Source organism: Cynocephalus volans, chromosome 3 (assembly GCF_027409185.1).
Source record: "Cynocephalus volans isolate mCynVol1 chromosome 3, mCynVol1.pri, whole genome shotgun sequence".
In the NCBI taxonomy this organism is placed as follows: domain Eukaryota; kingdom Metazoa; phylum Chordata; class Mammalia; order Dermoptera; family Cynocephalidae; genus Cynocephalus; species Cynocephalus volans.
Window position 1 is genome coordinate 89,711,008 of NC_084462.1, and position 23,399 is coordinate 89,734,406.

Genomic DNA, 23,399 nt, shown 5'->3' on the forward strand with positions numbered 1-23,399 from the left:
TACAAAAACATTCACAAAATGGATAATTGAATATTGACTTCAGCTCTCTCATAGTACCAAAGTCCATGATACACAGCCTTTTGCAAATATAATATCTTTTCACGTTGAAAGCATTGCAGTAAAATTGAAAACATTTTCTTGAATTATAAATTTGTATTAGTATATTATTAATGATTTAGAAAAGGAAAGAGACTCTCCTTTTTAAAGAAATGGTAATTTTCTTAATTGCAAAATTAAATGTGGAAGGTAAAAAGGCCATATAAAAATAAGGGTCCCTTTGGTCATTAGAAAATTGGAAAGAAAAAAATTACAGAATTATAGAACTATTAGATTGATAGGCTATGATCATCCCTGAAAATTGTGCTTTGTAGAAAAGATGAATGGATATTTCTATAAGTCTGTTAATATACAGAGGCCCGAGGGAAAGGGCCCAGTTGGTAGATAGGGAAACTGAGTTCCAGGCAGTCCTGACTCTATCCCTCATGACTGTGAAGCCCAACCTCTGTGTCCTCCTCAAATTAAACTGAGGATTGGGAGAGTGGAATTCTGGGTTCTTTCCACTTAGAAAATTCCTTGATTCTATAACATCTGGAGGCTTCAATACTGATGGAATTGAAGCTCACTGTTTTCACCTAAGATGATTTGTCAGCGAGCATGACAAATAAGGGAGGGAATTTCAGGCAGGGCTCCACAAAAGCAGCGATTTGTGCCATTACCTCGGAGGGGAGTGACTGAGGAAGAAGGAAGTGACAATGGCTTTGCTTGGGCACACCTGAGCAAGTTCTGTGTAGAGCATCAGGTCAGGTATGGAAGGCTTATGTTCTGACGTCTCATGCCGACTTACCCACTGTCCCCGGTCAGCCTTCCTCCTCATTTCTGTGCCCTGCTCAATTACTCAGATGGTTAAAACTCCCAGTCACAAGTCTACAGTGATGTGCCTCCTTTGACCTGCTGTCGTAACTTGATAGGTTCAGGTGGCTGCCAATCACAATACGTTGTGATTGTAAGGACATTCTTCTAGGCATGTTTCCACTTTATGATTATTAGTGATGTTACAAAAATTTTTTGTGGGAGAAATCTGCCATTATTTTATTTTATGTTTGCTCTGGAAATTATGAAAAAGTCTAAGATCCCAGGACCATTTCGGAGCTTCAGATGGCACATTTGGCAAACAGCATGTTTCCAAACACTTTCAAATCATTTAATTGGGCTTCTTAAGTAAACAAAAGGGTAAACATAAGATGCTTGCCCAGTTTCTTTTTCATGCCGTTATGCAAGTGATCACTGGAAATTCTTGCAACATTTTATATGTCAAAATTATCCCTCTTGACCTAAGTTTTGTGTTAGATATTGGTTTCCACATAGAGTCATGCTATCATATATTTGAATTCTTGTTTTCAGTTAATGATAAAGTTAATTATGAGAGAAGCTCATTATATAATGGATTAATTTTGGGAAACAAAACATATTTCACTTTGCATTTTATATTCTTTTCTATAGCACTTTTATATTATAGAGTCAGTTGGCTAAATTTGGAAATAAAATTTTGGAGAATGGAGATTATTGAAGAAGTTGGAGTCTTTTAGTAATGTGACCCTAATCTGGTACTCCTTATTATGACAAAATCTCCACTGGATTGACTTGAGTTTTACATGAAATATGTAAGAAGGCTTGGCACTTCAATTGCCAGGACTCTAAGAAGCTAGGGTAAAGATGGTTCACATACTGCTTTAAGGAACACTTTCTGAAAATGCTTGAATTGTAAAGCTTTTATAGAAATAAAACATAATTAAATAACATATTGTTCTCAGTTTAAGAATAAAATATATTTAATACGTAGAATACGATTCAAGAGTTTTGTCATATGCCAACAGCATTGTAACGTAGTATTTCTTTGTCTATATAAGATGTGAAAACAATGTGCATCATTACTCTATAGTTGGCTTAGTAAAAATATTGGTAACAGAAACATATGACATGAGTATTAACATAGAACATTAGGCAACTCACTTTTTAAGGTTTTCAGATGAAAAGAGGTTCACTGTGCTCTGCAGTGACAGAATACTTACATTAAAATATGGAAAATAACTAGGGTTGATAATAGCAAGTACCATCATATTGTTCTTTTCTTATAAATTATAATTTAAAGCTATTCAATAGAAGTAGAGTTTATATGTGGATGCTGAACTGATCTATATTGTACTGTGGGAAGTGTGAAGGTAAGTCAACTTTTGAATATTGCTAAGTTATTTAAAAGACTAAAAAGGCATTGGTGCTAAACTTTTTTCTAAACCACTGGTTATTTTTCCAGACATCAATGAATGTGAAATTGGAGCACACAACTGTGGCAGACATGCCATATGCACCAACACAGCAGGAAGCTTCAAATGTAGCTGCAGTCCTGGGTGGATTGGAGATGGCATTAAGTGCACTGGTGAGTTGGAAAATAACAGAAATTGCTTACCATGAACTGCATAGATTATAAATCTGAAAATATTGATTCTGTAAAGTCAAATCTAATTTGTTTGTGTATTATTGATTTTAAATGTCACGCTTTCTGTTAATGACATAACCTTTTCCCCTAAGATCTGGATGAATGCTCCAATGGAACCCACATGTGCAGCCAACATGCAGACTGCAAGAATACCATGGGATCTTACCGCTGTCTCTGTAAAGAAGGATATACAGGCGATGGCTTCACTTGTACAGGTGGGCAGCTGCTGGAAACAACTGTGTAGATATTAGTTGCAGAAGCAGTGTGTTCCCCATCTTTCAAACTGTGAATTCTTTTTGGAAGGCTGGGTCAGTTAGCAGAAAATGTTAGTTATTTGAGACTAGAATAAAACTTTCGAGTAAGGTTAATCAGGGAGATGTCAGAAGCTATCTCTCTCTCTATATATGTATACATGAGTGTGTTTGTGTATATATACAAAATGATACTATTAGTTTAAAACAAATCACGATTCATTTCATTTGCCTTATGTGCCTGTTTCTCATTTATGACTTGCTTTCCATAACAAACCCAAGGGTAAGCTTGCTGTAGGAAGCCATGTAAGGAAAAATGATTAGATATTCTGGATCAGGAGAACAGTATATATTTTTATCCACTAGACTTCATCATCATCATCATTATTCCATTTTAGAATAAGTGAGAATTCCATAACTGCTTCATAAGGAATTCATTCACTTCCAGTTTACAATACATTAATGAAATTTTATTCGTAGCTCTAATTAATAGTTAATAGAATTAACACGAACTGCTACATATATTTAAATATACATGATTATAGATGTGATTGTATAAATTATACATGTACTTACATGTGTGTATCTGCAGCACTTTTTATGACAGTGCTTTGGGATTAAATAAAACAGTGAAATCCATTGCTTATTGGCCATTAGGTAGCATAGCTGCTCATATGAATTAAAGCATTAATTTATCTTAAGCACTTTTTAATAAGATGTCACTTAAGCACAAAAGAGGCTAAGGCCCATTAAGTGATTTACCTAGAAATTTTTTAACTCAATGAAAGTTTCATCATAGTTGAGATCATTTTTTTCCTAACCTAATGACGTTTTGTCATCATAAACCTCCCACTGATTTTGAGAAAATATTCACATTTTATGTATTAGTTATGTATGGCTTGTGTGCTTGATATTTAGTGCCTGTGGTTATGAAGAAAACTAGGTAGAGATTAAGGTCTGCAGGAATTTTTGTTCTCTGTCGTTGCCATTCTAGTTCTTTGGCTTCCCATCTGAGCTGAGTTTGAAACCTGAGAACTAGGCACACAGCATGACATGTTATTTTCTTTTTTTTTTTCCTTTTTCTTTTTACCTTATTTATTTATTTAATATTATTTATTATAGCATATTGTTATTACAAATCATGATTTTTCTTTATGCCCTTTACCCAACCTATCCCTCCCCAAACCCTCCCTCCCCCCACCTCACTCCCATCTCTAGTATTCTGAAAGTTCAAGGAATTGTTTAGGTCTTTTCTTTCTTCCTTTTTTTCTTTCTTAGCACCCAGTTATAAGTGAGAACATAACAATCCAATTAAAAAATGGGCAAAGGAGATGAATAGACACTTTTCAAAGGAAAACATACAAATGGCCTACTGGTACATGAAAAAATGCTCAACATCACTAGTCGTCAGAGAAGTGCAAACCAAAACCACATTGAGATACCACCTCACGCCAGTTAGATTGGCCATTATCAAAAAGAAAAAGAACAACAGATGCTGGCAAGGGTGCAGAGAAAGGGGAACTCTTCTACACTGTTGGTGGGACTATAAATTAGTGCAGCCATTTTGGAGAACAGTATGGAGGTTCCTCAAACAACTACAGATAGAACTGCCATGTGATCCAGCAATCGCTCTACTGGGCATATATCCAAAGGAATGGAGACAAGGAATGACATGTTATTTTCTGTCATGGGTATGCCCTTCATGTGGATGTGCCTTCGTGACAAGGCCTCAGTCTGAATGACTCATTTAGCTTATTATTCATTTTACATCATTAGGGATAATTTAGCATTCAGGATTCTGAATCTGGACATATTCAATATTAGCATTCAAAAAAGAAAAACAATGAGTTTAAATGTGTCGAATAGAAGTTATGAACAAACACAGCTATGCTAAGGGAGTTGACAATTATAAAAATTATTGGACCTGAGGAAATGGAAAGCCCCTAACTGAGGAAAAGTAACTTGTGTTTCTTTTTGGCTGCAGACCTTGACGAGTGCTCTGAGAATCTGAATCTCTGTGGCAACGGCCAGTGCCTCAATGCCCCGGGAGGATACCGCTGTGAATGCGACATGGGCTTTGTGCCCAGTGCTGACGGGAAAGCCTGTGAAGGTAACTGAGGGGGAAGCCACCAGGAGCCTTGCAGGGCTTGAGGAGATTAGGGTATTTAAACATTCCTCATGTTTTTTTTTTTGTTTTTTTAAACTGAGGTGTGTTTTGGCTTCACATCTAAGCCGGTCAGTTCAGTTTGTGGAGGGGTTAAGTCTCCAGCTGGACCATTTCTCTTCATGCAGAGAAAAAGTCAGCTCTCTGGCCACAAGCTGCATGCTCAGCCTTGGCCAGATGGTTTGCAAGGGTACACCCACTGGTCAGAGGAGAGAGAGGGTAACCAAGTGTGGTGAACTCAATGCAACCCATTTATCCCTCGATGCTGGGGAAAAGAACTCAGAGTGCAGATCTCCTGATAATATCTGGTTGGAGTATTATCTCTAAATATGGAAACACAGTTTTTGATCTCTGCTATGGTTTGCTATCTAGAAGTAAAGGCTTTAATATTACAGCAGATCAGATAACCTTCTCCATATGTAGAAAAATGTCCTGGGTATGTCTTACAATGTTCTCTAAATATCTAACATATATGAACATGGAACAGTATTTTGCAAATCCGTTCAGTAGTGGATCCCTTGCGATAATGCCATATATCGCAGTGTCTCTCAGCATAAGGCTTTGTCTTTCTGAAAAGTGATGGTCAGATGGGGAGAGTCCTGGGAACCTATTGGTTAACGATGGATTTCATTAGGAAATACAAGATTTTTCTCTTAACTCACATTTGTCAAATTTAAGCACATTCTTCTTCATTGAAAAGAGTTAGTGACTACAGTGAACTAAAAAGATTTTCGTTGAAATGAACCAATGAAAACTATTGATAGTAGATGTTTAAACCAGACTCCCATTAATATATTAGCTAATAGTTGTTCCTTGTTAATAAGGCATGAACTCAAAATCAGTCTTTAGCTATGACATGTACACTAATTCCCTCATATATTTCTATGTAAATACTTTGCTTTGTTATGGAACCATTGGGTGTTCTTTGTACAGTTTATTTTAAATATGCAGAGTTTGATATAAAACTCCTCTGAAGCAAGAAACCAGATTATGCTCTTGGTCATGTGCCTAATGCCTTGTTTACTTCTGTTACTCCAAATATCCAAGGGAAAGGAGTGCAGTGCCACCTCTGGTAACACAAATAGTCACAGTGAAAGTTTTGCTTCTCTGAATGCTATAAAGGAAGGTTTTGTTTGTTTGTTTGTTCTTAGTATAAATCATTGCTGGCAGAGTGGTCGTGGCTATTTCAAGCCAGTCTCAAGCCTGAAAATGTGCCCATGTGTCAATTGCACGAGCAGAATGTTAATATGAGGCAGGGGCAGGGGCCTGAAAGAAACATCTGCAGTTTTAAGATCTCCATCAACAATAACAAATACATAGTTCTGGGAACATAGAGGATTCTAAGACTGAGTGTAGGGCTGGGCAATTAGCTCAGCTGGTTAGAGCATGGTGCTGATAGCACCAAGGTCCGGGGTTTGATCCCCGTACCGAGCAGCTGCCCCAAAACAAACAAACGAAAAAACTGATTATAAAAGTTACCACAAAGACTTTGCAGTTCTTAAAATTTTAACTCACAACGAAAAACAGTGAATACGTAGTAAAAACAACCAGAGAATTTAGTCTAAGGTGGCCCGTTTGGCTCTTACTTCATGAAAGTGACGTGGACCTACATGAAACACCATAGGTGGGATACATATCTGTAAAATGCTTAGCCCACTGCTTGGCGTGTAATAGGAACTGAGGAAACATCACCTCCCACCTACAAGATCTCCCTGTGCGTGACAAGTCATCTCAAAGTCTGTAGGAGAAGCACCTAGGTTGGTTTCAGGTCGTCTTCATTTTCTTAATAACGTCAGTTACCTAATTATATTAGGCAGTTTCTTTAGCAAAAAATAAATTTAACTTCCCCCCCTTTTTCTCCCTCCCCCAAGATATCGATGAGTGCGCCCTTCCGAACATCTGTGTCTTTGGGACTTGCCACAACCTTCCCGGCCTGTTCCGCTGTGAGTGCGAGATAGGCTATGAACTGGACCGAAGCGGCGGGAACTGCACAGGTGAGATGCCCAGGTCCCGGGTGTCCTGGGGGCCTGGCTGTTGGGGCTTCATGGGGACCACACAAGGGCAGTCACAGAGGAAAAGGAAAGCAGGGGTGATGCACAAGGAATCACCAAATACATTCGCCCAGGTCCGGAACTGATTAGATGTGAGGAGGAGGGGGGAAGAGTCCACTGAAGGAACAGAGTTTGTCGCCTCATAGAATTGAACTCGTGGCTGTGGAGGAATGTTCCAGGGGTGCTCCAGCTGTATGGCGTTCCAGCCATTTCCTTGTCCCCTCGGGTACAATTTCAGACTATCCTTTTGAAGGCCGTGCCCTGGGATGGTGGGTTTCCTCCTTGTACTTTTCCTTTGTGATTCCCACTTCTCCCAACCCCTGCACTGTCAGTGGTCACCAGAGTACCTGGGTCATAGAGGACAGCCACCATTTCTAGTACATAAATCATTTTCTTGTAGGGCAAGGGACTCTCAGGGACCATCAGAAAAAAAGTTAGAAAAGCTCTAGGCTCCCTGCACACTGCCACTCAGTCCCCTTTGGCACTGAGTTAGGACTTGGAAAGCCATTTGCAGCTCTCCTTCCTAGTCCACCCTTCTGTTCAGATACTGAGGAAACCAGTTTGATTCTGTGTTTCAGCCACCTAAACAAGCTGTGACTCAGTGACTCTCCAAGTTATGTCCACCTCCCTGCAAATGCTCTGGACTCTAGAGTATTCTTCCCCAGGTTCACATTCTTCCCTTGATTTTTCTAAAAACTATTATGACACCAAGCTGGACCTATAGCATACCTCAGGAAGTCACCTCTCCATGATCTGTGCCTTCTCCTCAATGCCCTGAATCACCCTCAGTATCATTCTAACCCCATTTCCGTTAGTCTGGCCCTGTCCATCCAAGTTCACCTGCAATTTGAGCAAAAGGATCATCTGTAGTGAAACCCATGGGAGGGTACCCAGTGCCAAGGGAGGACCTAAGGAGAAGGTGTCACCTCTGTTGCCCAGTCCCTCCTCTCTGAATCCGTCTGTTCTTGAGTATTTCATGAGTGTTCAAAACAGATAAAAGGATAGCACAAGTGTGGAATTTGCCAAAACCCATGTCCTAAATATATGGAATTCTGTACATATTTTTGGAATAGAAACTGAAAGGGAAATATTCAACCCAGCATCAATGATGGGAGAGAGACTCTTTGCAGGCTTGAAGAAGCATACTCAGCCTCATGCTCTTGTGTGTAGGAGAAGCAGCAGAAGTTGCCTGCTCCCAAGGGCTCCCTGGGACATCTTGCTTTAATTTGATGAAATAACAAGTCACACATATTAAATATATTTTCTTAAGACCTGTGTCTGAATTTTTGGTTGACCGAGGTCACAGCAGTGTTTTGCCTTCAGTTACCTTGACTGGAATATTTTTCCTCGTTCCAAAATTATATTTTATCCTGATGACAAATTTGAATGGTAAATGTGTTCCAGGGGAAAAAGACCAAAGACTATGACATATTTCCTTCCTAAGGGGTTTTATTTCAGAAGTGGAAGACTTCATTTCTAGGTTATAACTAGTAACACCTAAAAATTCTCGTTTGGAGCCCTAGATTCAGTACTACTGTTTTATGGTGATGTCTGCGCTACATTGGCCCAGGTGATAATTCTGCCCCTTTCTGTTTGGTTGTAGATGTTAATGAATGTCTGGATCCAACCACGTGTATCAGTGGGAACTGTGTCAACACTCCAGGGAGCTATACCTGTGATTGTCCACCTGATTTTGAGCTGAATCCAACTCGAGTTGGTTGTGTTGGTACGATCTTAAAAACTTTTCAGAGAAGCATACTATTTATTATTTTAAAAGCAGCATCGAACATTCCATTCTCAAAGTTTGCAAAAATAATAGTAGAGAAATTTAAACATTTCCTAAATCTGGTTTATACCTTCAGGTACCTTTTCTATTGGAAATTCCTAGTGAATATTATTGAGCACTTTTTAGTATCTTAGTAAAAGTAAATTATGGTTTTTAAACAATTTCTGAAGTGGCTTTGAATTTTCAACCCTCAAGGAGAAAAGAATCTGCCTGACACCTTTTTGTTTGTATGTGGTAAATAGATACCCGCTCTGGAAATTGCTATTTGGATGTTCGACCTCGAGGAGACAACGGAGATACAGCCTGTAGCAATGAAATTGGAGTTGGTGTTTCCAAGGCTTCCTGCTGTTGTTCTCTGGGTAAAGCCTGGGGTACTCCTTGTGAGTTGTGCCCTGCTGTGAACACATGTAAGTGGACATCCTCCTGTTAATTATTATTCCAACTCAGGCCAGTTCTTCTTTCTAGTTCTACAGAAGAGAAGCCACCGAGGGAGAGAGTTGCTATGAGTCTCCACTCTTAGACCAGGGAAAGGAGATCAATTCTCTTAGCCCTGCTGAGGGACCTCACTCTCAATTTAGTAGTTAGAAAGTGTACCCAGCTGGCTTGCACTGAAAGATTAGATGGGGCAGGTAACATCTCACTTCTGTCTTAGTGAAAAGCCAACATTACTTTAATGATAGAAAAGATAACATTACTTTAAAGATTTTCCAGGCTGTTACTTATATCATATTGCTTACCTTCCAGGGACAAACTGATTAATCTTTCCTCTTGTCATCTAATGGTTCTTTTCAGAAATTCTAGAACAGACTCAGAGTGCCCCTGGGCAAAAGAGAAGCAATTGGTTAAGCAACTCTAAAATGGGAAATTACTCCATTTTTATGGTATGACTTTAAAGAAAGCTTTAGGATGTAATTTTAAGGACATAAATAACATGTCTCCTAAAAAAATAATGCCTACCCATTTTTCTAAGTGGATCTTGAATGATGATTCAGAATCAGATGTAGCTTCTTTGGCAAAAGTCTGTTGCTGCTGCTGTTAGAGTATATTGGGATAGATATTGATTCTTTTCTTGCCAAAGCATAATTTATTCACTTCTTCAAAAATATTTGTTGAGTACCTACAGTGTGTACTTTGGATGGAGAAAGGTAAATTAGACTAGATCCTGTCCTCCAGGGGTATACAGCCTAGTAGGTAAAATATGACTGAAACATAAGAGCTATAATTCAATATAGACCTCAAACAGAAGAAAGAAGAGTGGACATAGTGCCATGAGTGGTAGAAAGAGCAAACCTGGTTCAAATTAGGACTCTACCACTTGCCACTCAGGTAACCTTGGGCAAGTTACTTAGTATTTACAAAACACCTCATAGTATTAAATGAAACCACTCATGTAGAGCACCCAGCACAGGGATGAGTGCTTAGCAGACACCTCCTTCTCTCTTCTGTTCAGAAAGGGAATCAGTTCCAGTTGGGGGAGGGTGGTCACTTTGTGCACTTTTGAATTGGACCTTCAAGGATGGGTGTGACATGAAAGAGGAGACTCAGGAGGAGTGGATGATTGCAGAGAAAGGAGAAGAGAAAAATAAAAGAGGAAGACAGTTCATTTCATTGGTGTTGAAAGAGGCAAGCCAACGTTTTTAATTGGGGTAGTAAGCTCTGTAGATTAGTAATGATTAGTAAAGCAATAGAGGTCCATCCCATCCCAAATCTAGATCAAAGTTAGAACTGGAATATATGCATATATACATGTATGCATGTATACATGTAATTTCAGGAAGCCAAGACAGTGATTTTCAGATTTGGAAAGACTATGGTGGTTATGAAAGAACAGACCTTGTACTTACTCACCAGGACAATGCAGCAGATTAGGTCCATTTGCATTCACATGTTCCTGTATGTATAACAGTTCTGGTGCTTGGCCCCGAAATAAATGTTTCTGAGTGAAAACTCAGAAGAAAGAATTAATGGGGGGAATCAAAGGACACTGTAGAAAGTTGTTTCCAGAAACCAGGAGAATCAGTATTGCCATCGGTAGAAACAGAGGAGAAATAAGGTCTGTGGTCATTAAGGAGAGGAGTGGGATGGGAAGCAGGGGAGCACAGCTTTTGCTAAGGCTCTGTTGAGAAAGGCTTTTGGAGACGGGCTGATTAACATTATTAAAGGAAGCTGTAATTCCCAGGAAGTAAGGCTGAACAAAACATAAAAATGGAGATGGAATTTGTTAGAAAATAAAAAGGGAAGAAAATCTTTAAAAAGAAATAGTGATAGAGATAGAGAATAAAACAGTTCACAAGAATATAAGGCCAGGAGAGTAGCCGGAGGGTTCCAAGACTGAGGATATCGGCCTTACACTTGGCACACTTAATAAAAGTCATTTGAAAATGATAAGTGTACACAAAGATGTTAACTTGCTTCAGATGGGTGGAGTAACAGCTAAGATTCCTGAAAATGAATATTTTCAGCTGGATATGTCAGTATTTCTCTTGAGGAGACTATTTCTAGAAATTTTAGATTCAAAAGAACTCAATTTGAATTTTTTGTTTCAATAGCTGAATACAAAATTCTTTGTCCTGGAGGAGAAGGTTTCCGGCCAAACCCTATCACTGTTATATTGGAAGGTAAATCTGTTTCCTTCATCCTAACGTGCATACATTGTGAACATCCTTGGGTTTATTTATAATGCTGAAGAAATGCTTTCGTGTTCATTGCGGTAGATATTGATGAGTGCCAGGAGCTTCCAGGGCTGTGCCAAGGCGGGAAATGCATCAACACCTTTGGTAGTTTCCAGTGCCGCTGTCCAACGGGTTACTACCTGAATGAAGACACCCGAGTGTGTGATGGTAAGTTGCCCTTGCAGGGTGACAAGTTCTACTAAATATTGAAAACTGACCTCAAAAACCAGCATACAGTTGCCAGGAGAACTGAGACTTCAGCAGTTTGTAGTGCCGTGGTTAAACATGAGCATATCCTGGTAAACGTGCCACACATGGCAGCTTGCACTAATGTTACTGAAATGATGTCATTGCCATAAGTCCTAAGTCTCCCTCTTTTCCTGAGAAAAGCAGAGTTTTATTATGCTGGGCCATTTTCCCCATTTATGCCTACAAAAGAGTTTTCCAGGCTCTTCAGAAAAGCCATTTTTTATTAGGGTAGCACAGGTGTTGATTCAGTAATTTCTGTAATCACAGCAGTTCTGGGCTTTTCTTCCTCTTACCCTTCCCCACTTATCATCTGCACTAATGCATTTAAGTGCGCTTCTTCCAGAAGGCAGCCCTTTGCCTTTGTGATATAAGTGGTGGCCCCTGTTCATTCTGTGTTACTGGAAAGATGAATAATATTAGCCACTTTTAGGTTTTAGAGCACTTGGGCCATGGACCAGGGTGGGAGAGGTAGTTTCCATCTACATATAGAAGTGACACGACTCGTTAAGGAAAAGGCCTCCTCGTATTCTGCATGAGAAATATTCCCCTGGCTCTCCAAAAGGCTTATGAAGTGACCTAGACAATGACAATCTTGTTGAGTATTAATTGAGCATCACAGTGTTTATGACACAGCTCTAAGACCCATGCAGTTAGCTAAGATTAGAATCAACCCCTTTGTTTGAAAGTGGGTCAGAGGGAGAGTGAAGAACGTACTTCAACTGCCTTATCAACGCAGACTCATGAAGACAGTGTCGATGGCTTCAGGATATGTCATATCCTTCCACAGACACTGGGAACATATGAAGCATATAGTTGTTTTTCTGAAGGATATTTGAGGGTTATAATTACGGTGCATTTCCATCTCTGCATGCCTTTGAGGATGTTATGGACTCATTTATTAGGAGCTTACATCAGAAGGCAAGAGTTCCTTTTCCAAAACCTTATCCCTGAAAATTTACACATTCACACAGAGAGAGGACACTTATGAACTGAAAACCTATTTTTCCTATCCAGATTTCAAAATGCCCTTTGCATTTTTTCCACCGTTGTCAACATTTATATTGACAGAGTACCAGGCCATTCCAAAGAGTAAAATTTTCATATTCACATACCACTTTCTTTTCGTATTATAGATGTGAATGAATGTGAGACTCCTGGAATCTGTGGTCCAGGGACGTGTTACAACACCGTTGGCAACTACACCTGTATTTGTCCTCCAGACTACATGCAAGTGAACGGGGGGAATAACTGCATGGGTAAGTTCCAGCTTTTCTCAGCCATGCATGTTTGGTTCTTATCTGCAAAGAGGAAGAGCTTACAAGTCTAGCAATTAGTCCCTAGCGTTCTGTTACTCATTGAACTGAGTGCTGCCATCCCTCTACTGTCTTAGTAAGAGCCTCCTTCCCTGAAAACCTAAGCTTGGCATTTTTTCACCACCTCGTGTGGGTGGTTGGGAGTTTTCTTTCAAATGTAATGTTGGAAAATCCCAAACAACAGTTTAATAGTACTTCTTTTGTTTGACTTTTGGGTGTATCTTTATACAATTACATTTACAGCACTGACCTACAGTATTAAAACATCATGAGTCGGAAATGAGAAACTTACTGCCAAATAGCAGTGGAGAATTGTTACTAGGAGACTGGGCAGAGAGTCATGGAAAGTTTATTAATGCTACAGCTACATAATGACTTAGTTCTGTGGCACAGAATACCAGAGAATACATTTCTCAAAGTCCTTCTTCTTATAGCTGCACAGATAGCTGGAAAGTTGTGTAAGAGTGGGCTTTTCCTGCCCTTAGGAAAGCCAAGTTGCAATACAGTTCAAAAGAAAATTGCTCTTTGAGTATCCCCTTAGCGATTTGTTGTGATTTCCCCCATGGCATCACCAATCCTTTTTTCCCTCCTCTCTTCTAGATATGAGAAGAAGTCTGTGCTACAGAAACTATTATGCTGACAACCAGACCTGTGATGGAGAACTGTTGTTCAACATGACCAAGAAAATGTGCTGCTGTTCCTACAACATTGGCCGGGCCTGGAACAAGCCCTGTGAACAGTGTCCCATCCCAAGCACAGGTGAGTTTTAGTTTCACAATTACCGAAAATATAGATCAATAAATTATCCAAGAATTGTTGGGGAAATCAATCTCAGCAAAGGAAAAAAAAAAGTGTATTGTTTATCTTCATAATTAAAAATTGGCTCACAAGGCAAATATATAAATTCACAGTTGATCCTGGTCCTTCTAGCTGAAAACTGAGTCACAGAATATGCTTTCTAGTTTGTACCCTAGTTCGTAACCAGTCCTATAGATTCAGCATATCACACAAATATAAAAATTGTTATCATTGTTACAGAATTTACAATGTAACTAAAAGACTGGAAACATTAGGCAAACCAATATGACAAATAAGTAAAACATAATTCCTGTTGTTTTTACTTATTTAAAACTAGTCTTGTTCTGAAAAGAATTAAAGGCAGCCTACAAAGATGTACATGTAAAATAAGAAATAAACATTAGGCAAATGGCAAACAACAGTAAGGAAGTTGGAGCAAGGAGCAAGGCTATGTACAAAATCCAAGCCGGGAATTTCTACACACTTGCCAGAGATGAGCAATATCTTTGGCTCCAGACTTTCAAGCAGCTCATATAAAAAGGGAGACATGATCGAATATAAAATTCTCAATGACCACGAGGCAAACTCAATACCAAAGGAAAGTGCACCTTTTTTTGATATTGAGACCTAACAGAAATTTCTTCTTATATTCTCATAGAGAGAAAAAACTATATGTTATTCATTTAAAATTCATCAATAAATTTAAAAATAAACACATATAAAAATAAAATAATAAAAATAATAAAATAAATTATTAGTGTAGTTAGGTAAAGTCTTTGGTGGCTGTAGAAACCTATATTTCTGAGCATAAAATGATTTTGGAACTTTAAAATTAAATTAAAAATTTATTTGTATATTAAAAAAAAGTCTAAATTACATCCTTTGAGTAAATGAAGTGAAGTCTTTGGTGCACTGTTCTTATATCATGTGGTATATGATATGTATCATATATATTATGATATCATCATTTACCAATGTTATGATTTGGATTAAACAAAATTCTCATGCACGGTATTTTGTAGTACCTACCCCATTCCCCACAGTGATATGTAAAATATTAAATCCGTTGTTTGGCACTACCTGAAAAATGCATGTAACATTTACTTTGAAAATAATGTAATCACCACCACTTAGAATTATGATTTGCCTGAACCCTAGAAAATGTTTCTAGAGCAGGGGTTGGCAAACTATAGCTCATGGGCCAGATCCAGCCCATTACCTATTTTTGAGTGGCTCCCAAGCTAGGAATGATTTTTTACATTTTAAATGGTTGGAAAAAATCAAAAGAATAATATCTCATGACATGTGAAAGGTACATGAACTTCAAATTTTGGCACCCATAAATAATATTTTATTAGGACACAGCCACACTAATTTATTTACACATTGTCTATGGCTGCTTTCATGGCAAAGTTAATCATTTTGACAGAGACTGTACAGCCTGCAAAGCCTACAGTATTTACTCCCTGGTCCTTTAAGAAAAAGTTTGCTGACTGTTGGTCTTGAACAATGGTGCTCAAAACTTTTGGTTATATGTATCTACTGGTAAAAAAAACCTAGGGGTTGCACACTTCTGGCTTGTGTGTTTGCCTGTAAAAGTAAAAGGGTACTTCAAAAAGTTTGTGAAAAAATTGAATTAAAAGATAACACGAGTATTTCCATCAACTTTTTGAAGACCCCTTGTATATGTGTATATGTCTATGTGTATATCATATATTTGTTTTCAATTATATTGAAAAATTCATTTATTATTTTGCCAACTGTTCTAATATCAAATATACACAGAATTAATTTTTAAAGATTAGGTTTTCCAAAGATACATAGAAGTCCTAGTATTTTCTTTTGTATCCTAATGGATCATTGCACATTTCCCTGGAGACTTCATAGACTAACATTTACTTTCAGAAATGACTGAGTTTTAAGAATTTACATACTCTTAATATTAAATGCAAGATTTCTCTTCATGTTGAAAACTAACCAAATCCAGTCATGGTTGTTCATTAGCTGTGAAATCTGCCCATATTTTAGGAGTCCCTGTAATTTCTCTGGATGACCAACGTCAGCTGCCGTGACACTTGCTGGAAGTGGACACTCAGAGAGGAAGGAAATAAAGCACAGGGAGAAGAAAATGCTGTATTTTGATTAAAATAGTTCCAGAAACCCTCTACTAATTTTCACTGGGCATGACCAATAAGGCAGTATCCGTACTGAACTTAGATTGATACCCATACCATACCAGTTACAGTCATATCTAAAATTACAGAATATCAGGATTAGAAGGGCCACTGATGGCATTTCGTTCATCCTTTATTACCAAGTTTGATAAATTTAGGCAAAAGAAAGAGAGACAGAAAGGGAGAGAGGGAAACAGGAAAAGAGAGAGAAGGAAAGACAGAGAGAGAATGAATGAGAGCTGTACCAAATGAAATCCAGCTCTGAAAATTGAAGTAATGACAAAGGTTGGTTGGTTGACTTGAATTAGTCATTAAGAGATCTGATGTCAAGAACTTGACAAGATTTGCTGTGGTCTCCCCCAATCTACTGAGAAAATGGCTCTTGTAAGTGTTTCTTCACTCCTAGATCCCCTAGTGCAAAATGGAGAGGGGTACTCTGGCCAGTCCCTGGGTTCAGAGCCGAGCCACATCCATACTGAAGCCCAGACTCCTGCAGGCAGGCTCCTGTGAATGAGTAGCGCGGGAGGAAGAGACCTCTCCCTCTCCCTCATGATCACGTCAACATGGGATTGTTTTTCCTTCCGTGTTTGTCTTACGGACAAGGTTACATCTGTAGGAATTTTCAAATTTACTTTTTAAATTCTTCAAAATACAGACCAGTACCTTTCAAGCATGTTTACAAAGTAATTTCTTGCAGTACAATTATCGCTCTTTGCTGACCCCGAGCCACCCACCCACACCTTTGTTTAATCGTTGCAGATGAGTTTGCTACACTCTGTGGAAGTCAAAGGCCGGGCTTCGTCATTGACATTTATACCGGCTTACCTGTTGGTGAGTTATGACGGCATTGTCGAAACTTTCTGTTTTTGCCTTTGTGTTAGAAAAAGGAAGTACACACCATTGTTTTCTCAGTTTGCTTTTTTTTTTTTGAAGGAAAAATTGTTAAACAATGCCTTTAGCTTTATTGAAATAGTGATTCTTAGTTTGAAACAAACTGTACAAACACCCTGTGTAGCTCCACCTAACTGGCAGCAGCATTTGTTGCTCATGATTAAGGAGACTGAAAAGCTTTTCACAAAATTACAATCAAGCTTAGTTAAACCAACCCTAGGCATCAACAAAGAGAGATATTCTGGGAATAAGGCCAGTTGACATTTGATTTGACTGTAATTCCCAATCCTTCCTTCTGACTAAGATGGGTTTAACATGATTTTTCACACCAATCCTTACGTGTAGGTTGTTCACATAAAGCCCTTTTTGTAAATCAGTTTTATCTCACATAGAATCTCCCTCAGGTCATCTGCTTTGAGAATTTCAGATGTGAAAAATCTTTTCAATCTGAGGCCCTGTCTGGAAACTGGAGCAGAGACCACTGCAGAGGCAGAGATGCTTGTGCAAGATTCAGAATTAGTGCACTGCATTCAGCCAATGTAGGCAATGCCCTTGTGGTTTAAAACCAAATAACATGAAAGTAGATGGAAAGCTATTGCATTCTCAGAGGTTTTCCGTGGTGTGATTTATATGCATCCTTAGATGCCCTCAAGTCTGAGCAGTTGTGTCTAGTAGCAAACATCACCACTTGCTTTGTTCCACCTCATTCCTAATAAGTAAACTGAAATCCACATCAGCCTTTCCAGTGACCTTGTTTAAGAAAACAAGGGTCCGGTCCAGCAATCAGCCTGGCTCCCTTAGTGCCAAATCCATATGGCTCCACTGTCTAGTTGATGTCCAAAGAAACTTCATGGTTTGGAAAGAAAAACTGCTAAATGACATTGGCATGAAACACCTGGCCCTAGCTGCTTTGTTTTTCCTCTTCCCCAAACAGATATTTTAATCTCCCTAGAATCTGTGATGGGAAGATAAGTGGTCTCAATGGTTCTCTATGGACAGACCAGGCATGCTCCCCAGCAAGGCCTGCCCTCCAAGACTGGCAGTAAACAAAGACTTGAGACAGCATCAGCACTGTCTGCTAGTAGAGCTGGAAAGGCCTCAAACATCATCTAGTCCAAATGCCTTGTTCTACAGGAGCAAGAGGCCCATAGAGGGGAAGGGACTCACCCAAGGCCACCAAGCTAATTAATAACAGAACTGGGACCAGAACCCAGTCCTGAATCATAGCTTGCTTTGCCTCTAGCTCTTGAAAACTGGAAATGTGATATTTAGCAAAATACTTATTGTTACCAAATTCCACCATGACAAAATATTTAGATGACTGAGAAACTTCTTTTTGTTTAAGCTTTATACTCTCCTTTTGGAAGATCTTAAGACTGTTGACGTGTAGAGTCCATTCGTATGGGGTTAAAACTATAGCACGTTTATTAATCTTGCCTTAAAATATAAACTTCTCCAAGTTGAAGTTCAAATAAAATCCAGTCAGGAAAAGAAAAAATAATTTTTAATATATCCTTTTACTACTTTATACCTAACAATGGCTAGAAATTTAACTCAGTCTCTTATTGTTAAACTTGATAATAATATATCACTTACGTTTAAAACAAATGAATGTGAATACAATATTTCATGTTTTAACCCACAGTGAAAAAATGGCATCTGCATTGTGTTTTCATTTGCCAATGACACACGGTTGTGATGTTACTTCACATGGCTTTTTAACAACATGAATGACAAATGTGTGAAAAATCTAAAAATTTAATTGTTTGTATGAAAAATAGTATGTACCCATTGAGATTCTAAGCTGTTTTAGCTTAGAATAGACCAGTTTGTCTTCAAACAAAATCAAGCCCTTTAAAAAAGGGTCTGAAATAAATCTATAGCCTGTCAAATTTCTCCTTTAAAAGGGGTTAGTTGTAAAGTGTGATTCTTCTGAAATTGCAACAGCTCTTGTAGGCTCCACTTAAGTCTGTGATCATCTTCTCATGACTTAGGCAAACAAAGAACCTTGCAGAGGCTCCTGATTATATGACGGTACTTCAAAAAGTTCATGGAAAGATTTGTATTAGCTTTCAATTCTATTTGTCCATGAACTTTCTGAAGTACCCTTGTAATAAGTAAACAAAAGTATCTCAACAACAGTAGCAGAAACCCAGTGTGTTGGAAAGACTAGGTATTGTAGACCAGAGCTTCACATACCCTCCCAGCAGAGGTGTTTTGTCAAACTCTGCCAAGGGGCTGATGGAGGGGCCCTCCAGAATAACAAGCACTCTGACAACAGTTCTATGAAGATGGTGTGATGGTGACATGAAAAACCTAAGGGAGGCAGGAATGCCTGTCAGTGGATTCCTGGCATTAGATCCTGACTGCTTTAGTGACCGGGTGTTTTCTGACAAGCTGCGTCCTCCAGCTTGGCCTCAGTTGCATCAGATGCATAGTGAGGATAGTCATAGTGCCCAGAGGCCATCTCATAGGGTGGCTTCATGCCTCAGTGAATACATACAGGTTGAGTGCTTGAGAAATGTACTACACATGCAGCAAGTGAAATGCTATTAATGCTACTACTATTATTACTGTCACTATCATTGTCCTAGAGGACACTTAAATGGTTGGGAGTTCAGAACAGGTAAAACAGACATGGGACCATGCCAGGCTGGCGAGGAGACGAGACCTGCCCATGAGCCCCCTCGGTGCCTGGCCAACCCTGTGCCAGCAGCCTGGGTCCCGACTCTGCTCTCACTCCTGCTTTGGTCCTGTTTTGACGCTCATCAACCCACTGCCAGACACTGGTTCTTAATTTAACAAATTTGAATCGAGCGCTTGCCATTTGTCATGTAGAGTGCTAAGGACTGTAACACAGTGGTGTTCCTTCAGAAGCACACAGTCGACTGAGACAGTCATTCACAGGAGCTGACCCCATCTACACAGTTAGCCCCTGCCCAGCTTCCATCTCCACTCCCAACTTACCCCCTTTCTAAAGCCATATGAAGGAGGAAGGGGGAGGTGACGTGGAATTTGAAAGATCAGAGTTTTTTATGACCACGTACTCCTCCTCTGTTCTTCACCTGCACACATGGGGAAGAGACGCCATTTACTCTTGGCAGTCATGTTTTTTCTACTCATCTGGTGTATCCACAGTGCCCAGTGGATCCAGAGATCGCCCCTACGTATATAAAGTTGATGTTCTGAAACAAAAACAAAAAGACAGATACTAAATCCAGATAGACACATGAGTGTCTGGAAAGTGGTTTTGTTATTTCAATTTGCTATTCATTGATATCCCCTAATCCCATCACCACCACCCCAATGCGCACATGCACACACACGCACACACACAGAGCACTTTCAATCCTGGCTTACCCTGCACAGGGATCACGTGCTATACTGTCACTCATGAGTGGCTGCTCTGTTTTTAGATATCGATGAGTGTCGGGAGATCCCAGGGGTCTGTGAAAACGGAGTGTGTATCAACATGGTTGGCAGCTTCCGATGTGAATGCCCAGTGGGATTCTTCTATAATGACAAGTTGTTGGTTTGTGAAGGTAAGTGATGTTGTGACCTTATCATATCCAGAAATGAGCCAGCTGATGAGCTACTTCACCACACACACTTGGCATATTTCCCAACACTGAAATTTCAGAAATGCATTAAGCTCTAGAAATAGTGAAGGGCATGGTGTAGAACAACATGGGATTTCATGCAAAAGAATTTACTAAATCCCAGTGGAAAAACCAGGATGTACATTCCCCAGCCCCCTTCTCCCAACACACAATGTATTAGATTTCCCGGCTGATATGAAAAAGCTTTGAGTTCCTGGGTGTGTCAGATAGATGGCTTTTGTTTCTCATTGCTTGAAAGTGAGCATGAGTGGACGGTCGTCTTTAGTCAAATCCCAGAATCAGTGTTCTCTTCCAAATGGAGACTTTGCTACTCCCAAGTGAAAACAAGGCTAATACAAATATTTCAAATGCATGAGAGAATTCCAAATGGCAAGAACAGCAAATTTGATTTTATATGAAGAATGTTGGCATGCATGCAAATGGTACTTTTTTCATTTTCAAATGACCTCCTGTTGCCGTTTATATGTACTGTGATTCTGAGCATTCCTTATAGCACTTCATATTTTTCCTACATCTGGGGAAGATAGTGTTCTTTTACATTTTAGTAAAAAGGACAATCCTGGTTATTAAATATACCATGTGCCCTAGGATAACCGGAATAATTTCCTATTTAATACTTAAGCTTAGGGCCTCCAGTAGAGTTTTTGTTCATGTTAGAAAGGGTTATTACCCCTTAGGGCATGTAATATAGCACATATGTCAACATTTTAATGTAAGAAACCTTTTTTTCTAAACTAGGGATAATTTATATTCCATGAGTAAAGTTATAGTGTTAACCACATACTTGTTAAGTTCTCCTCACCAGGCTTTTGGTTACTACAGCCAAGTAGGCACACATCCCTTGCCCTGGGTTGTGGGTTGGTGGGAATGGGGTGATAGCCATTCAGAGCCTTCCTAAGAAGATAGCCAGTTCAGAACTTGGCCCCAGTCCCAGGCTTTGGGAGGCCCCTGAGGATCAGGTGCCTGGAGAGGAAGCATGGGCATGGGAGAGAAGGGAATCCATAGCAAATGATCTTCTAGTGCTAGAGCTGGCTGCATTCCTCATAGCCGCACTCTTCTCCGTTTCCTTCATGCCTCAGGATGCCTGCTACCTTCTAGTGGCATTTCCCCTTCTCTTCCATTCAGAGATCCTTTTGATGATCTCTTTACCCAGGTACCTCCTTGCCACTTATATTTGTTAAAGCAGCAGCCCTTGGCCAGAACCCACAGGCAAGGCCACTCATCACCATAAGTTAACCTAGACCTTGCTACATCCATGATATTGAAAACATGCAGCTGGACCAATGCAAGGCACTTCACTGTCAGGGTAGCACTCAGTGGATACCGAGATGACTAAACACTCTAATTTTTAATTTCTTTTTCACAGTATATCCATCTTCAGGATGAGTGTTTAATCCAGGGTTAGCCACTTCCTGGTATATGCTTAGCTCTCCAAATCAGAAAAGGAGGTTGATGTAATACATGCCTCAACAACTCTAAAGTTGGAACAGATTCTAGAAGTGATTTAGGGAGCATCCATGCATCTGCTTTCCCTAAGTATGCACATTATCAGCTGATAGGCTGGTGCATCAATGAAATGCTTGTCTGTGACACCATTTGGCTTTGTTAGTGGCACAATCTATCCTCTGTGTTTCTATATACCTTTCATTAAGAGCAGGGCAGACCTTGTGGGTGAGGTGATGCTGGATCTGTTGTAACGCAAGGCAGGTGTACTTCTGCTCACGTGTCTTGCACAGAGGCACCATCCACCCCGCTGTAGACAAACTCCCACTCACTGACTGATGGTCCTGAGGTCTTCCCACCACAGAAGCACGCCTAAGCATCGGCTGGTGTGTTTGCCGCCCCCTTGTGGGAACTTCTTTAGCTGAGCCTAATTCTGTGTAAAAACTCAGAACAGGTGCTAAGGGCCAACCCTCACCTGTGTTACAGACTATTCCCTTTTCTGGACTTGGACTGAATTTGATTATTCCATTAGAGGAGGGAGAAGGGAACACATTTTGTGCCCCATGGTATAGCCTGGGCTGTGCAGTAGCTTTTGCGGTGCCATGAATTTGAGCTATATGAGGTACCTGTCTTTTTAAAAAGTAGGCAAGCAACCCTCTGAGCAAAGTCTGAGCTCTGGAGTACACAATACCCATTTTATTCTTTTCTTTGATAATGAGAGTTGGAGTGTTTTCAGTAGTTTTGTGTGCATCCTCCCATATTAGTTTTCCTTGATTTCACTGTCTTGTGGCAGTAATTTAAGCAGGAGTTTCTATGGCCCTGCAGCTCAAAGCGCTATCTACAAACCAGGAACACCTGCATCACCCAGGAGCTTATTAGAAATGCAGAGTCTTGGGCCTTTCCCCAGACATGCTGAATCAGAATGTTCCATTTAACAAGATCCCAAGTGATGTGTGTGTGCCTTAAGGTTTGAGACACTCTGCTCTACAGACTTTACAACCCTTCAGACAAAAGCAACCTTATTGCGTCATAAAATCCTCGGGCTATGAGTAGATACAAGACTTCCTAGGAAAACAGTCTGTCCCCATATCAAGTCTTGGACCTAACAGCTGAGTTTCTTGAGTTTTTTGTTTAGACATGAGCATCATTAGAGTCCATATGTGGTCATAAATCAAATACTTGTATTTATAAGTAATATTACCAAAGTAGAAAATTTATATAATGGGGTTTTAGTCTCCTACTCTCTCTTTGTTAAAAAAAAAAAAGAAAGAAAGAAAGGACTATTTTTTAACATAGTTTCAGGTTCACAGCAAAATTAAGAAGGTACAGAGATATCCTATATACCCCTGCCCCCACATACGCGCAGCCTCCCCATCATCAGTATCCCCCACCAGAGTGGTACCTTTGTTAGAACTGATGGACTTAAGTTGACACATCATAATCACCAAAGTCCATAGTTTACCTTAGGACTCACTCTTGGTGGTGTACATTCT

At 39.6% G+C, this 23,399-nt stretch overlaps 1 protein-coding gene across 1 annotated transcript in view; it reads left to right on the top strand.

Annotated features, from left to right (window-relative positions):
- FBN1 (fibrillin 1) overlaps nucleotides 1-23,399 on the top strand; it is a 228,745-nt gene that overhangs the window by 165,239 nt on the left and 40,107 nt on the right. The window contains exons 32-43 of the mRNA XM_063091977.1: nucleotides 2,312-2,434; nucleotides 2,587-2,709; nucleotides 4,730-4,855; nucleotides 6,781-6,903; nucleotides 8,564-8,686; nucleotides 8,989-9,153; nucleotides 11,296-11,364; nucleotides 11,461-11,586; nucleotides 12,801-12,923; nucleotides 13,581-13,739; nucleotides 16,712-16,783; nucleotides 20,260-20,385. Of these exons, the coding sequence (XP_062948047.1) occupies nucleotides 2,312-2,434; nucleotides 2,587-2,709; nucleotides 4,730-4,855; nucleotides 6,781-6,903; nucleotides 8,564-8,686; nucleotides 8,989-9,153; nucleotides 11,296-11,364; nucleotides 11,461-11,586; nucleotides 12,801-12,923; nucleotides 13,581-13,739; nucleotides 16,712-16,783; nucleotides 20,260-20,385 (1,458 nt within the window). The remainder of the gene's footprint in view (nucleotides 1-2,311; nucleotides 2,435-2,586; nucleotides 2,710-4,729; nucleotides 4,856-6,780; nucleotides 6,904-8,563; nucleotides 8,687-8,988; nucleotides 9,154-11,295; nucleotides 11,365-11,460; nucleotides 11,587-12,800; nucleotides 12,924-13,580; nucleotides 13,740-16,711; nucleotides 16,784-20,259; nucleotides 20,386-23,399) is intronic.